Genomic DNA, 12,741 nt, shown 5'->3' with positions numbered 1-12,741 from the left:
AATGTGGTGAGATTGGACATTTTAAAGTAAATTTCCCAAATAAGAGGGTGTCATTCAAGAGGTCGGACAACAACAACTCCATAGGAAAACAACAAGAGGCAAGCTTTGTCTCAAATGACGAGGAAGATTATTGTTACTCCGTTTCAGAACAATGCACTGAAATATCTGGTAAATTAATGGATGCTTGATTCAGGAGCATCACACCATATGTGCTTGAAGTTTGGGCGGTGGCACAATTTTGATGGAAAATTATCATGCTTGCAAGACTGTCAGGTTAGGTACTATCCGGGTCAAGATGCATGATGGAACAATAATAACCTTGAAGGATGTGAGACGCATCTCATATTTACGGAAAAACCTTATTTCTCTTGGGTTATTAGAGAAAAATGGTTGCAAAATAGCCATGGAAAATGGAGTATTAAAAGTTGTTTGTGGTTCCTTGGTAGTGATGAAGGGGATTTGTCACGGTAATCTTTATCCTCTTTTGGGGACAACTTTTACATGTGATTTAGCAGTTGGAATCAGTGGAAGTAAAGACCAAACAGAATGCACTAGGATATGGAACATGCACCTTGGGAATATGTCGAAAAAATTCTATCATTTCTTTGCGGACAAGGTTTGTTGAAGAACATGATGAAACCACAAACAAAATTTTGTGAACATTGTGTTTATGGAAAAGCACACAGGGTAAAGTTCTCTACAAGAAATCACAAAGGCGGAGGGTTGTTAGATTATGTGCATACATATTTTTGGGGTCTGATGAAAGTTTCATCCAAGGGTGGTTCCAGGTACTTTGTTACATTTGTTGATGATTATTCTAGATATGCCTGGATTTATTTTCTCAAGCATACGAATAAGGTATTCGACATTTTCAAGCAGCGGAGAGTAATGGTTGAGAATAGAACGGGACAAATGCTAAAAACTGTAGGGTCTGATAATGGCACGGAGTAAACAAATGGAGCTTTCGAAGAGTTTTGTGATCATGAAGGCATTGTGAGACACTAGACAGTCAGAGACACAGTACAACCGAATGGAGTCGCAGAAAGACTAAATCGTACACTACTTGAGAATGCCAGGTGTATGCGCTCTAATTTTTCGGGTTAGGCAAAGAATGGTGGGCAGAATCGGTTGCTACAGCTTGCTATATAGTAAATTGATTTCCACATTCTTATTTAGACGGTGACATACCTTATAGGGTGTGGTCAGGGGAACATGCAGATTACTAAAGACTTAGAGTCTTTGGGTACACAACTTATTATCATGTCAAGGATAACAAGCTTGATGAAAGAGCCAAGAAAAATATATTCTTGGGGGTATCCCAAAGGCGTTAATGGCTATCGTCTTTGGAGTATAGATGATTCTAAATTTGTAATTAGCAGAGATGTGACCTTTGATGAAAGATCTATGATATCCTTATCTAAAGCTATGGTGCTAAATAATGTTGATGTCGAGACTATTTCAAATACTAAAGTGGTGGAGATAGAATCTGAAGACCAACCAAATTCTAGTCATGTTCAGGTGGAGCATTCTGGTGTTAATCAAACTGATGAGGAGGATGATCTTGAACCCGAGGAGATTCAGCGGAAAATTGTACATGTGTTACAACAACAACAACAACATGAATCTTTGTGGCAACCACTAGGACAAAGATGAATTATAAATTAGTTTAGAAGTTTGGGTGAAACAAACCTCTGAGGCATTATGGACAGGTTAACTTGGTATAATATGCACTCTCGGTGGAGGATGATGAGTCGTCACCTTGAAATAAGCTATCAAAGACAATGATAGAGAGAGTTGGTTAATCTCTTCATAAAAACAAGACATTGGAGGTAGTATCATTTTCCATGGGAAAGACTGCTATTGGTTGTAAGTGGGTGTATAAGCTGGAACAACTTGATGTGAAGACAACTTTCTTCACGGTGATTTGGATGAGGAAATCTATACGTATCAACCTGAGGGATACAAGGTTGAGGGTAAAGAAAGTCAGGTATGTCGCTTGAGGAAATCACTTTATGGATTGAATCAATCTCATCGGCAGTGGTATAAGCGATTTGGTTCCTTTATGTTAAAGTAAGGGTTTTCTAGAAGTAATTATGATTGTTGTGTATACATTCGTAAACTTTATGGAGGTGATTATATTTATCTTCTATTGTATGTGGACGACATGCTTATTGCTTCAAAAAGCAGGGTGGAGATAAATAGTTTAAAAACTTAACTCGGTGAAAGTTTGAGACAAAAGATTTGGGTGCTGCAAAGAAAATACTGGGTGTGGAGATTAGAAGAGAGAGGTCAAATATCAAAAATTATTCTTGAGCTAGATAAGCTACATTGAGCGGGTTATTCAAAGGTTTTGGATGAAAGATGTCAAGTTAGTGGTAACTCCATTGGCTCCACATTTTAGACTCTCTGGTAAGCAATTCCCCACTACAGCGGAAGATAAGACATACATGGATAATGTACCTTATGCTAGTGCAATTGGCAGTTTAATGTACGCCATTGTGTGTACACGTCCAGATATTTCACAAGCGCTTAGTGTTGTTAGTAGATTCATGACGAATCTAGGAAACAATGAGATTAATGTTTTGTTTCAAATTGTGCATATCACGTAGTAGTGTGTAGTTCTTCTTAAAAAAAAGGTAATAACCCGTGTTATTTGGATATTGTGAATATTTATTACTTCCTTACTTAATAAGGGTTGTATGTTGTTACGTTATAGATTAGGGACACACTGGACACTGTGTATATATATATACTACAAAAGAAATCATATTATTGACAGTACTACGTAATTTTTTTAAGTGGTCAGTAGGTTTATTTTTTACTTACCTTCATAAATCTATTCGCCAACTACGGAGTACAATTTGTATCATAGGCTATTTCTACTGTCATGTCTTCCAACTAACTCAAATTATCCCGCTATTTTAGGCTATGAGAATGTATGATTTAGGTCTTGGTTCAAAATATAGCCGTTGGTATAAGAATTTTATTTTAACTTAACAATTTAATAGAACATGTGCATCGCACGGGCTAAAATCTAGTAATGTATAAAAATAATCATTTACCCCTTTAAATTTTTTATCTATTAATTTTTTTTTATAATATAAAAGTTAATCAAAACATATTAAAAGGTAAAAAAAATAGGTAAAGTTATCCTAGTATATAATAAATTTATTGTACATCTTGTACATGCAAGATCTTATGATTTTCTCAACCCATTTGTGCTTTCGATAATCAATAATCATTAAAGTATGACCACTTAACTCGACTGATTTTCTAAATTAGAAAGTTTCATCCCAAAACTTTGTTTTAACCATGCTCAACACGATTTTTGGTACTACTTGACTCATGATCACTTTAGCCTAAAACTTTGTTTTAACTAAGAGACTCAAATTTTGGTCTTAGTCTGTGCTTTATTCAACTTAAATTAATCAAATTAACTTAATTCTTGCTGAAAATAATATATATGAGTGTTAAATTGTCATGAAAAAAAGCTTATTTTACAAAACTTATTTGAATTGAGTATATTTGAGTTTATTTTAGATGACATTAAAATTAAAATAAGGCTTCGTTTTATTGGACTTATCTTGATTCAACTTATATAATATGAACTTATGAATTTAACTGAACTTATCTGAACTTATTTTTTCTGAAAAAAACTTATTGTGTGTGAAAATGTTTGAAAAAAAACTTATTTTTGCTGAACTTATATTATCTGAACATAACTGAACTTATCTGAACATAATTGAACTTGTCTGAATTTGTTTTATTTGAATGAGTCAAAATAAGTCGAACAGAACAGAGCCCTGAAACAAACAGGCCCTTACTTGACTCATGATCACTTCTAACACTTCGTACAAATAAGGAAACTAATCATGGTTATTTTAAAGAAAACCGTAGCTTAAACCTAGAATAAGCTAAGGAGTTAACGATCACGCTCCAAATATTGCATGTGGATTAAAACAAAAAAGTAGATGAGGAAACTACATGGTAATAAAAAAAAAAATGAACATGTATTGACGAAACCACATATACCAACCCTAACCCTCTGTTGGTAGACCTCATTCTGGCAAAAAACCTTCTTCACTTTGCATTATTTCCCAAACTTTTCTCTCTCTTTCTTTCTTTCTTCCCATTTCTCTCTCCTCTTTTTTCTTCATTTTTCCATGTTTCTTATTATTAGCTTTGTTTAGGGTTAATTCCAACCTTCTTTCTTACTAGAAAACTTTAAATTTGCACAAATTTGGGGGTGTTGTAGTTGTAGCAGTAGTAGTGTCTAAGAGAAGAAGGGAAATTTTTAACAAAAATATAATAGACAACCTAGAAAAAGGTTGTTAGATTTAACCAAAAGCATTTTATTAGAAGAAATAATTAATATTTTGAAGGAAATAAATAATATTTATAAAAACAAAAGAGGTAAAATTTAAAAAAATGGGAAGAGGAAGAGTAGAGCTAAAGAGGATAGAGAACAAAATAAACAGGCAGGTTACATTTGCTAAGAGAAGAAATGGTTTGTTGAAGAAAGCTTATGAACTTTCTGTTCTTTGTGATGCTGAAGTTGCTCTCATCATCTTCTCCAGCCGTGGTAAACTCTATGAATTCGCCAGTGGACCCAGGTGATCATCATCATCATCATCATCATGCTATATGTTTTTATTTTATTTTATTTTATTACGATTCTACAATCCTAAAATTTAATAACCCGGCCGGACGTCTTAGTGTTTTGAGATCTGGCCGGGTTTATTTCTATCACATGTTTATTTTGCCAAAAATGGAAATGAAACTAGATCTGGTTAGTACTATTGAAAATAAAAATTCGGGTGTGTAATTTTTTGAACATTTTTTTTACAAAAGATGTATTTATTATTTAGTTTTGATTAAAATGAAAGATCTTGAGTTAGTTCATGGATTAAAGAGGGGATCTTTGGATTGCAGCTTTGTTTTATGTGATGAAATGATGTTTATTTGTTACTTTAGTAAATATTACAGATTTAGTAGATCAGTTTAATATATACCTGTGCAATTCTTTGTCCATTGGATGTTTAATTGTTTTGGTGAAAGTTCATAACTAGTGAAATATGTCAAGATCAACCTTTTTTAATTTGTTTTAGTTAAGTTGAGTTTGAGGCTTAATTGATTACACATAATAAAGTTATATTTGATTCTTGATTTATTGAATAAGTTATACTATGAGTATATTATAGATTTGATTTCCATGTTCATCAAGCAAAGCTAATTCTTGCATAATTCTGTTAGTAAAGCTAACATTTTGGCAACATATAAAAGATGTGATAGTAAAAATACATTACAATGCGAGTTTCAATCTTCTTGGCCATGAAAATTGAAAACCCTAATTTTTTATGCTAATTTCTTTTTTTGGGGGTCTTATTTTATGATAATTCTTGTAGTTGTCTTAATTGTTAAAGGAGTTAATTAGAGATTTTCCTAAAGGATAATGTCTACAACCAAGAACATTATGTTTGCCTTTTGTGGAATGTCCAATTAAATGGAACATATTTTTGAAGGCCGGGCATGAATCGGTAGGAGATAATAAATTTTTTATGTGGAGTTCATAACTTGGCATTTTTGTGAATCTTTCAATGATTTTATTGAATTGAATTCCTTATTTTGTGCCCCTAACTTTCGATATGGCCTGCTTGCTATATATCGACTCTTTTGTTTCCTGATAACCCTAACTAAGATAACAATGGTGAATAATTTCAACAAAAAAACGAAGTATATATAAAAATTAGCATTTTGTGCTTACAATATTACCCTGTTAATTTGTGTACAATACATGCATATACACAAAATATTTGTTTTCATGTCTTTCCTATCTTAACACAGTATTTTTTTTTTTTTTTTGTATTTTGTCAAATAAATGTTTCCTCTGGCTTGTAATAATGTCAACTTCTCATAATTACGGATGCACACAAAACTACAATGTTGTTTATACTTGCACTAATTAATTAAGTAAATGTAAACATTTCATTTGCACCACATTTAAGAGGTTGAGGCAATTTGTATAAGCATGCACTTAGAGACTTATACTATTCACCAATGATGTCTTGGCCTAGTGGTTAAGACTGAGGGCCTGTGTACAATAGGTCTCAGGTTCGAATCCCCCCGCCCCCATTTGTAATTTATATTGCCCTTGTGGCTCATTCGCACCAAAAAAAAAGAGACTTATACTATTCGATTTTGGGGGAAGAAAGCAAGTTAATTAAAGAAGCTGAATCTATGAAAATAACATAAAGCTCTTTTAAATGATTAATTTTAATCTTAGTTTAGAGCAATTGTACGTGTACTATGCCCATGGTTGTCTTGGGTTGCTTGCCCGAGTTTCCCCCTCTTCATGTTAACATTCCTCTCTTTAATTACATTGTTGTGTTCATCACTATAAGATACAGAATCAATGACTGGCTTACTGCGACATTTTTCTGTATAAGCTTGTTGATACTACTTTGCCATTTTTGCTTGCTGGATCTTTATTTTTACTGATGCTAAATGTATAACCTTGTTGTCTTTAGGTAACCATCTGTCGTTTAAAGTTTGTTGTGTATTAGCCGCACCTTATCCTTATTTACAGTGTACAAATGCTTAGATTACTTCGGTCAGTTAGGCAGTTGTACTTGTATTATATCAACACGTTGTATAGCGTTATGAACTCACTATAACCATGGTATAACTCTCTTAACTAGGAAAGTAACATACTAGCTAGTAAGAGTCTCCATATACATGTACATAGCTTAATTATGCACATACATGTATCATGTATGTTAGTCCAGTAGAATTGTACAAGAGTCCAACAAACTCGGCTCTTGAGGATTAACCTACTAATCTACCATGAAAATGAAGAATTCTATCGTTTTCTAGATTTTAAGGTAGGAACTAGGAAGAGTGTGAAAAGAGGAGTTCAAAGCTATAAAAATGCTTACCGCTTGAGTTAATTAGTCATCAATCCTTGTTCATTCAAAGGTAACCATTTAACGTAGAACATTTGGAAGAAACTATCAGATTGATTCTACTTGTTACACAAAAATGTAGAATTGTTAGTACTACTTACAAATTAATTTTGTAAGGGTTACTTAGCTTAGTTCAATTGTTGTGTGTGTTTTGAAAAAATAAATAAAAAAGGTGCTTGTTTTGATAATAGGGTAAAGTACTAGAGTATATAGAAAGTGGGGAAAAAAGTTCCGTTGCCGGGACTTGAACCCGGGTCTCTCGGGTGAGAGCCGAGTATCCTAAGCAACTAGACTACAACGGATTAGTGATGCTTAATTTCTTCATAATTATAATACCCAAACAATTCTTACAGCATGCTAAAAACCCTTGAGCGTTATCAGAAGTGCAGCTATGGAGGAGTGGAAGTCAACAAGCCATCTAAGGAGCTTGAGGTATTAATTTTCTAATCTTGTCCCTTATTTTATTGAGGATAATGCAGTTATCCTATATGATAGAATATCGAATATATTTTATCATATTTCTTTATTCTTGCTTATCATGCGCTATCTGAGCATGTATATGTAAGCTTGGTATGTTAGAGACTTAGAGCGGTTGAGGAAAACAAATACGAAGTACTTGGTAGTTGAAATTTGATTATGTTTTGCTGCCAACAGAACAGCTACAGGGAATACTTGAAACTGAAAGCTAGACATGAATCACTCCAACGAACTCAAAGGTAGGTACTCTACTAATTAATTTGAAAATGGTTAATTGAAGTTCGAGAATGTAGGTAATATTTCATTATAATTGATTCAGGAATTTACTTGGAGAGGATTTGGGACCTCTGAACGTGAAGGAGCTTGATCAGCTAGAAAGGCAGCTGGAGTCTTCTCTGAAGCAGATTAGGTCAACTAAGGTATTAACCGTGCACTCTTTGACAAATGAATGTTGGTTTGTTGTTACAAATTATTATGCGTAGTAAATTATATGATAAATTATACTCCGTAGTAAATAGTAATGGTGTGTGATGGACTTTCACACCATAACACAGAGTGTTATTTCAACTACGTACTTTTCTGCAACTATGAGACGTGTTAGCCATGAAATATTTTAGGTTATTCTATATCTTTTATTGAATATGGACTAAATCGTAAAAGTATGTTTGTGATTGCTGCTATATGTATGTAGACACAATCAATGGTGGATCAACTTACGGACCTTCAAAACAAGGTACTTAATTATACACTATACACATGAACATTTTGTACAGTTTTGAATCTGTAAGATCAATTTTAGAAAACATAGATTTATGCCAATTTACTTTGTGTTCAGGAACATTCACTCATGGAAGCTAATAAGTCTTTGAAGACCGAGGTAACGAAGCTTACTGTATCGTAATTTCATTTTCTTCAGTATTCATATATATGCATAAGTTATCCTAGCTTGATATGTTCATGATTTTTGGCAGCTTGATCGAATAATGGTAAAGGATGCTCAATTCCGACAACCCTGGGATAATGCCGACCAGAATGTTCACTATGGACAGCAGCATTCTCAATCTCAGGGGCTGTTAAACTTCCAGCCCCTTGGTTGCAATCCTACCCTGCAAATAGGGTAAGCTCATGACCTACTACGCATATTATGAAACCTAAGAGTGACATTAGATTTTGTAACAGATCGATCTCAAAAGTCGAAAATAAAGTTTTGTTTTTGGGTGGTTTGATGCAGGTATAACCCAGAAACTTCAGACCAGATGAATGTTGGAACAACACATAATCAAGTGACTCAAGTCCCAGGTTTCTTACCAGGGTGGATGCAAGGTGGATGCTTCAGTTAATCATGCAATTAATGGAGAATGTAAAGTCCATCAGCAAGCTAATTAAGTGTGTGTAACTCCTAATAATAATTCTTATAGGAGCACAAGACTCTAATTAAGGAATTGTTAGACCTTAATTAATTTTGTATTTTGGTTTGTAATTGAATTTTGTTTCAGGGAGACTATAAGCAGATGGAAGTATACATTATCCTAGAGCTGATCATCATGGGTCCGGCCCGCTGGCCCGACCCAATCCGGCCCGAAAATTAGCGGGTTTTTAGGACAGCCTACTCCGACCCGGCCTGAACTTTTTTAAAAATTGCGGGCTTTGGGCAACGCAAAACAATATTTTTAGTTTTAATGTTGGCCCGGTCCAAAAATGGCCCAAAAAACCCGCTAATTTGAAATAGTGGGTTTTGGGCACACAAAATTGACCCGAACCTTGGCCCGGCCCGGCCTGACACAATGGGCAGTTTTTTATTCTCTCGATCCGGCCCGACTTTTGATCTGGTCTACTTTATCCTTAACTAGATTATATCCCGTGCACACACGGATTTTTATTATTTTTTTTCACAAAATATTAAACTGAATATCTCCCAAACTATTGCATAGTTATAACATTTTTAATATACTTGTTTAAATTTATTCATCTAATATGCATATTTAAAAATGCTAATATGATAATTTGACGACAATATTGAGTGATATATTTTCCATTATTAATATAGCGATTTGACTAAAATATTAACAATTTAGAATAATTATTATTACGTCGTACGTAGTATCTATTATTGTCATAATTTATAAACTAAATTTTGTTTCCATACATAAATAGTTTATAAAAAAGGTAGAGTATAATTATAAAATCAAACAGATACATCTTTTTTGGAAAAGTGGTTTTTGGCGGGAAAAAATTACACCAGGAATTAACACGTGCAATTCCTGGTGTCTCTCTTAGTATATAGTACTCCCCCCATTCCTTTTTGTTCTTCCCATTTCCTTTTTTAGCATTTCTTTTTGTTCTTCCCCTACTGAATCTTTACTATTTTTGGCCATAGTTTTTTTACAAATTTACCCTAAGATTCCCCACTATTTACCAAAAAACCTTAAGATTCTACTCTTATTCACACCTAAATTTCACCACTTTCCTTATTTTATTCTTAAATCTTCCCCATTTCCCCACCCATTTGAACCGTCCCTATCATGAATTCATGACAAAATTCATTTCTCTCTCTCTCTCTCTCTCTCTCTCTCTCTCTCTCTCTCTCTCTCTCTTCATTTCTCTCCTTCCTCCTCTCATTTTGCTCTATCTTTCTCTCTCCTCCAAAACCTCTGCAACTCTCAAGAACCCCAAATTCTTCTTCATTTTCCATCTTACTCTCACGTTTTTCTCTCTCTCTCCTCCAAAATCTCTGATTTCTTAAAACTCTAAGATTCTCTCTCCTCCACAATATCTCTGTTCTTAAGATCTGGAGGTGAAATTTTAGATCGCCACCACCACCACACCTCCGCCACCACCACCCGCCGGAAAAAGCTGTAGAATGCGTATTATGGCTTTAGATGGTGAAATTCGACCATGAAAACTCTAGATCTAGAGTTTTCATGGTCGAATTTGGCCTCTAAATCCTCAAAATCGTGATATTGAGATCACGTTGGTTTGAATTTATTTTTGCCTTCTTATTTCGAATTTTTTAGGTTGATGTTTGTCGATTTTTTTACGAATTTCTGGGTTATTTTTTGTTGAAATTTTGGGTTGATTTTGGTATGGTTTTTTGGTTGATTTTTGTCGATTTATTTTGGTTGATTTTGGTCGAATTTTGGGTTGAATTTTGTTATTTTTTTGGGTTGATTGTGGTCGAATTTTTGGGTTGATTTTTATCGATTTTCTAGGTTGATTTTTGTTTGAATTTTTGGGTTGATTTTGGTCGAATTTCTTGTCGAATTTTTGAGTTGATTTGGTTGATTTTTTTCCTTGATCTTGGTCGAATTTTTTGGTTATATTTGGTCGAATCTTGGGTTGATTTTTTCCGAATTTTTGGTTGATTTTTTGTTGATTTTTTGGTTTGAATTTTCTGGGTTTGTCAATTTTTTGGGTATTTTGGTATTCTGGGATTGATGATTTTCTTGGTATTTTTGTTTTCTGGGTTTGTCGATTTTCTGAGTTTTTTTGGTTTGGTTTGTCGATTTCATGGGGTTTTTTTGGTTAATTTTCTTGATTTTTCTGGTTTGATTTTTCTTGATTTTTTTGTTCGAAATTTGATTGATTTTTCTGGTTTGAAGTTAATCTGTTTTTTTGTTATTAATAATAAAATATCTCCCAATTATATTATTTCTTTAATATTTTCTCTCTCCTTACTTTATTTTAAATATATAATCTCTTACAACCAATCATTATTCTTACACCCAATCATTACTCATATCCCAATACAAACCAAGATTCAGTTTTTTTAAACTACACCCAACATTCTTTAGGGGAAGAACAAAAGGGAATGGAGGGAGTAATAGATAGATAGATAGATAGATGTGTTTGACGAGCGAAACCCAAATAGACTTCTTTGTTGACACCCATGATTCCATCTACGCATTTACTAATTACCACCCTTGTAAGTTGTGACAAGTCTGAGAGTAATCGGGTAAGGAACCGAAGGGGACTATTAAATGGGTTGGACTTATAGTTTAGATAGATCATAGATAACCCAACATAAGGCCCATATGCCGTAGTCCGGAAAAGAAAGGCAAACACAAAGTCCTAGTTTTATAACTCCATTGTTGATTGACACCTAGTCGAATTGTATCAAATGATCGCTTTTCTACGTTCAAAATTGTTCCTCTTCTACCAAAAATACAAAAGAAATTTTTTTAGTTAAACTTTATTTGTTCACTTTTGAATCAATGTTAGACATTTTTATGTTGTCCATAGTTAGCCTAAATATAATAGGTTACTTAAGATTACTATATATTGTTAATAATCAATCAAAGCCTCCTCAAGGAGAATTATCTCATCTTACATGGTATCAAGCCCTAATCCTAGCCACCAATCTCTCGATCCTCCTCTCCGTTCTTCTTCTATGTTCTCCCTCTATTCTTCTCTTTTCTTCAACCATGCCTGACGACAAGGAACCTTCTACTCCCATTGTTGTTAATACCCCTCTTGTATCCACAGTTGTCAACGCTTATCATTCGGCGTTGAGTGTCACCAACATCCGCGACCTTGTTTTTCTTGTCCTTCACATTAACAAGGTGTAATACTCCCCATGGGATACACTCTTCCGCACCCATGCCAAAGTCTTCAATGTTCTTGATCAGATTGACCCGACAATAGCGTGCCCTATGGATCTTAGTGACAAGATGTGGGAACAGCTTGATGTCGCCATTCTCCGGTGGATTTAAGACACGATTTCAACCGACCTTCTGTATAAAATTCTTGATGAAAATGCTACAAATATGGTGGCTTGGGATAACCTCCGTAACCTTTTCCAAAATAACAAAGGAAGTCGGGTTGTGCATCTTGAGAATCGTTTCGGTTCCATCAAACTGCAAAATTACTTTTTTCTAAATGACTATTGTTCTGAATTGAAAGATGTCTGACCAGTTGGCCGCTACCGGCTACTAGGCCTGAGAAAAACTATCTGATTATCTGAAAATCAGAAAACCCGATTCGTATCTGATCCGATTTTTAGGATATCTGATCCAAAATCAAAATTCGGATCAGATATCCGATCCGAAAGTTTGGATATTGGATACCCATACGGATATCAATTTGGAAAATTTGGATATCCGAAAAATATCCGAAACATTAAAATATTTGGAACCAAAAAGACCTTTAGCCTCGCCACTTGTGCGAGTTATAACTTGCGAAATAAGACAGGTCCACCTAAATACTACTAACTTGCCTAACCCATATCTCACACTCCTTTACTCATTGGTCTTTCCCAACCCACTTTTTGCACTCCTTTTTCTCTTTCCTCTAGTCTAATGAGAAT

General features: G+C 34.2%; 1 protein-coding gene and 1 non-coding gene across 2 annotated transcripts; one reads left to right on the top strand and one right to left on the bottom strand.

The window, feature by feature from the left end:
* The first annotated feature begins 4,041 nt into the window (after positions 1-4,041).
* LOC110777527 (agamous-like MADS-box protein MADS2) lies at positions 4,042-8,971 on the top strand. The gene is made up of 8 exons (XM_021982133.2): positions 4,042-4,613; positions 7,316-7,394; positions 7,617-7,678; positions 7,759-7,858; positions 8,131-8,172; positions 8,275-8,316; positions 8,411-8,556; positions 8,671-8,971. The coding sequence occupies exons 1-8, from the start codon at positions 4,429-4,431 to the stop codon at positions 8,777-8,779; spliced, it is 765 nt and encodes a 254-aa protein (XP_021837825.1). The 5' UTR covers positions 4,042-4,428; the 3' UTR covers positions 8,780-8,971.
* TRNAE-CUC (transfer RNA glutamic acid (anticodon CUC)) lies at positions 7,192-7,264 on the bottom strand. The gene has a single exon. It is a non-coding gene; the product is annotated as a tRNA-Glu (tRNA).
* Positions 8,972-12,741: the final 3,770 nt, after the last annotated feature.

Source organism: Spinacia oleracea, chromosome 1 (genome assembly GCF_020520425.1).
Source record: "Spinacia oleracea cultivar Varoflay chromosome 1, BTI_SOV_V1, whole genome shotgun sequence".
Taxonomy (NCBI): Eukaryota; Viridiplantae; Streptophyta; class Magnoliopsida; order Caryophyllales; family Amaranthaceae; genus Spinacia; species Spinacia oleracea.
Note: the sequence above shows the minus strand (reverse complement) of the source record. Positions and strands in the feature narration are given on the sequence as shown.

Excerpts from the sequence above, each read along its gene's own strand:
- LOC110777527 (XM_021982133.2), top strand. The coding sequence starts at position 4,429 with ATGGGAAGAGGAAGAGTAGAGCTAAAGAGGATAGAGAACAAAATAAAC. Across the intron at positions 7,395-7,616 it reads AGCCATCTAAGGAGCTTGAG|AACAGCTACAGGGAATACTT; the intron begins GTATTAATTTTC and ends TGCTGCCAACAG. Across the intron at positions 7,859-8,130 it reads AGCAGATTAGGTCAACTAAG|ACACAATCAATGGTGGATCA; the intron begins GTATTAACCGTG and ends ATATGTATGTAG.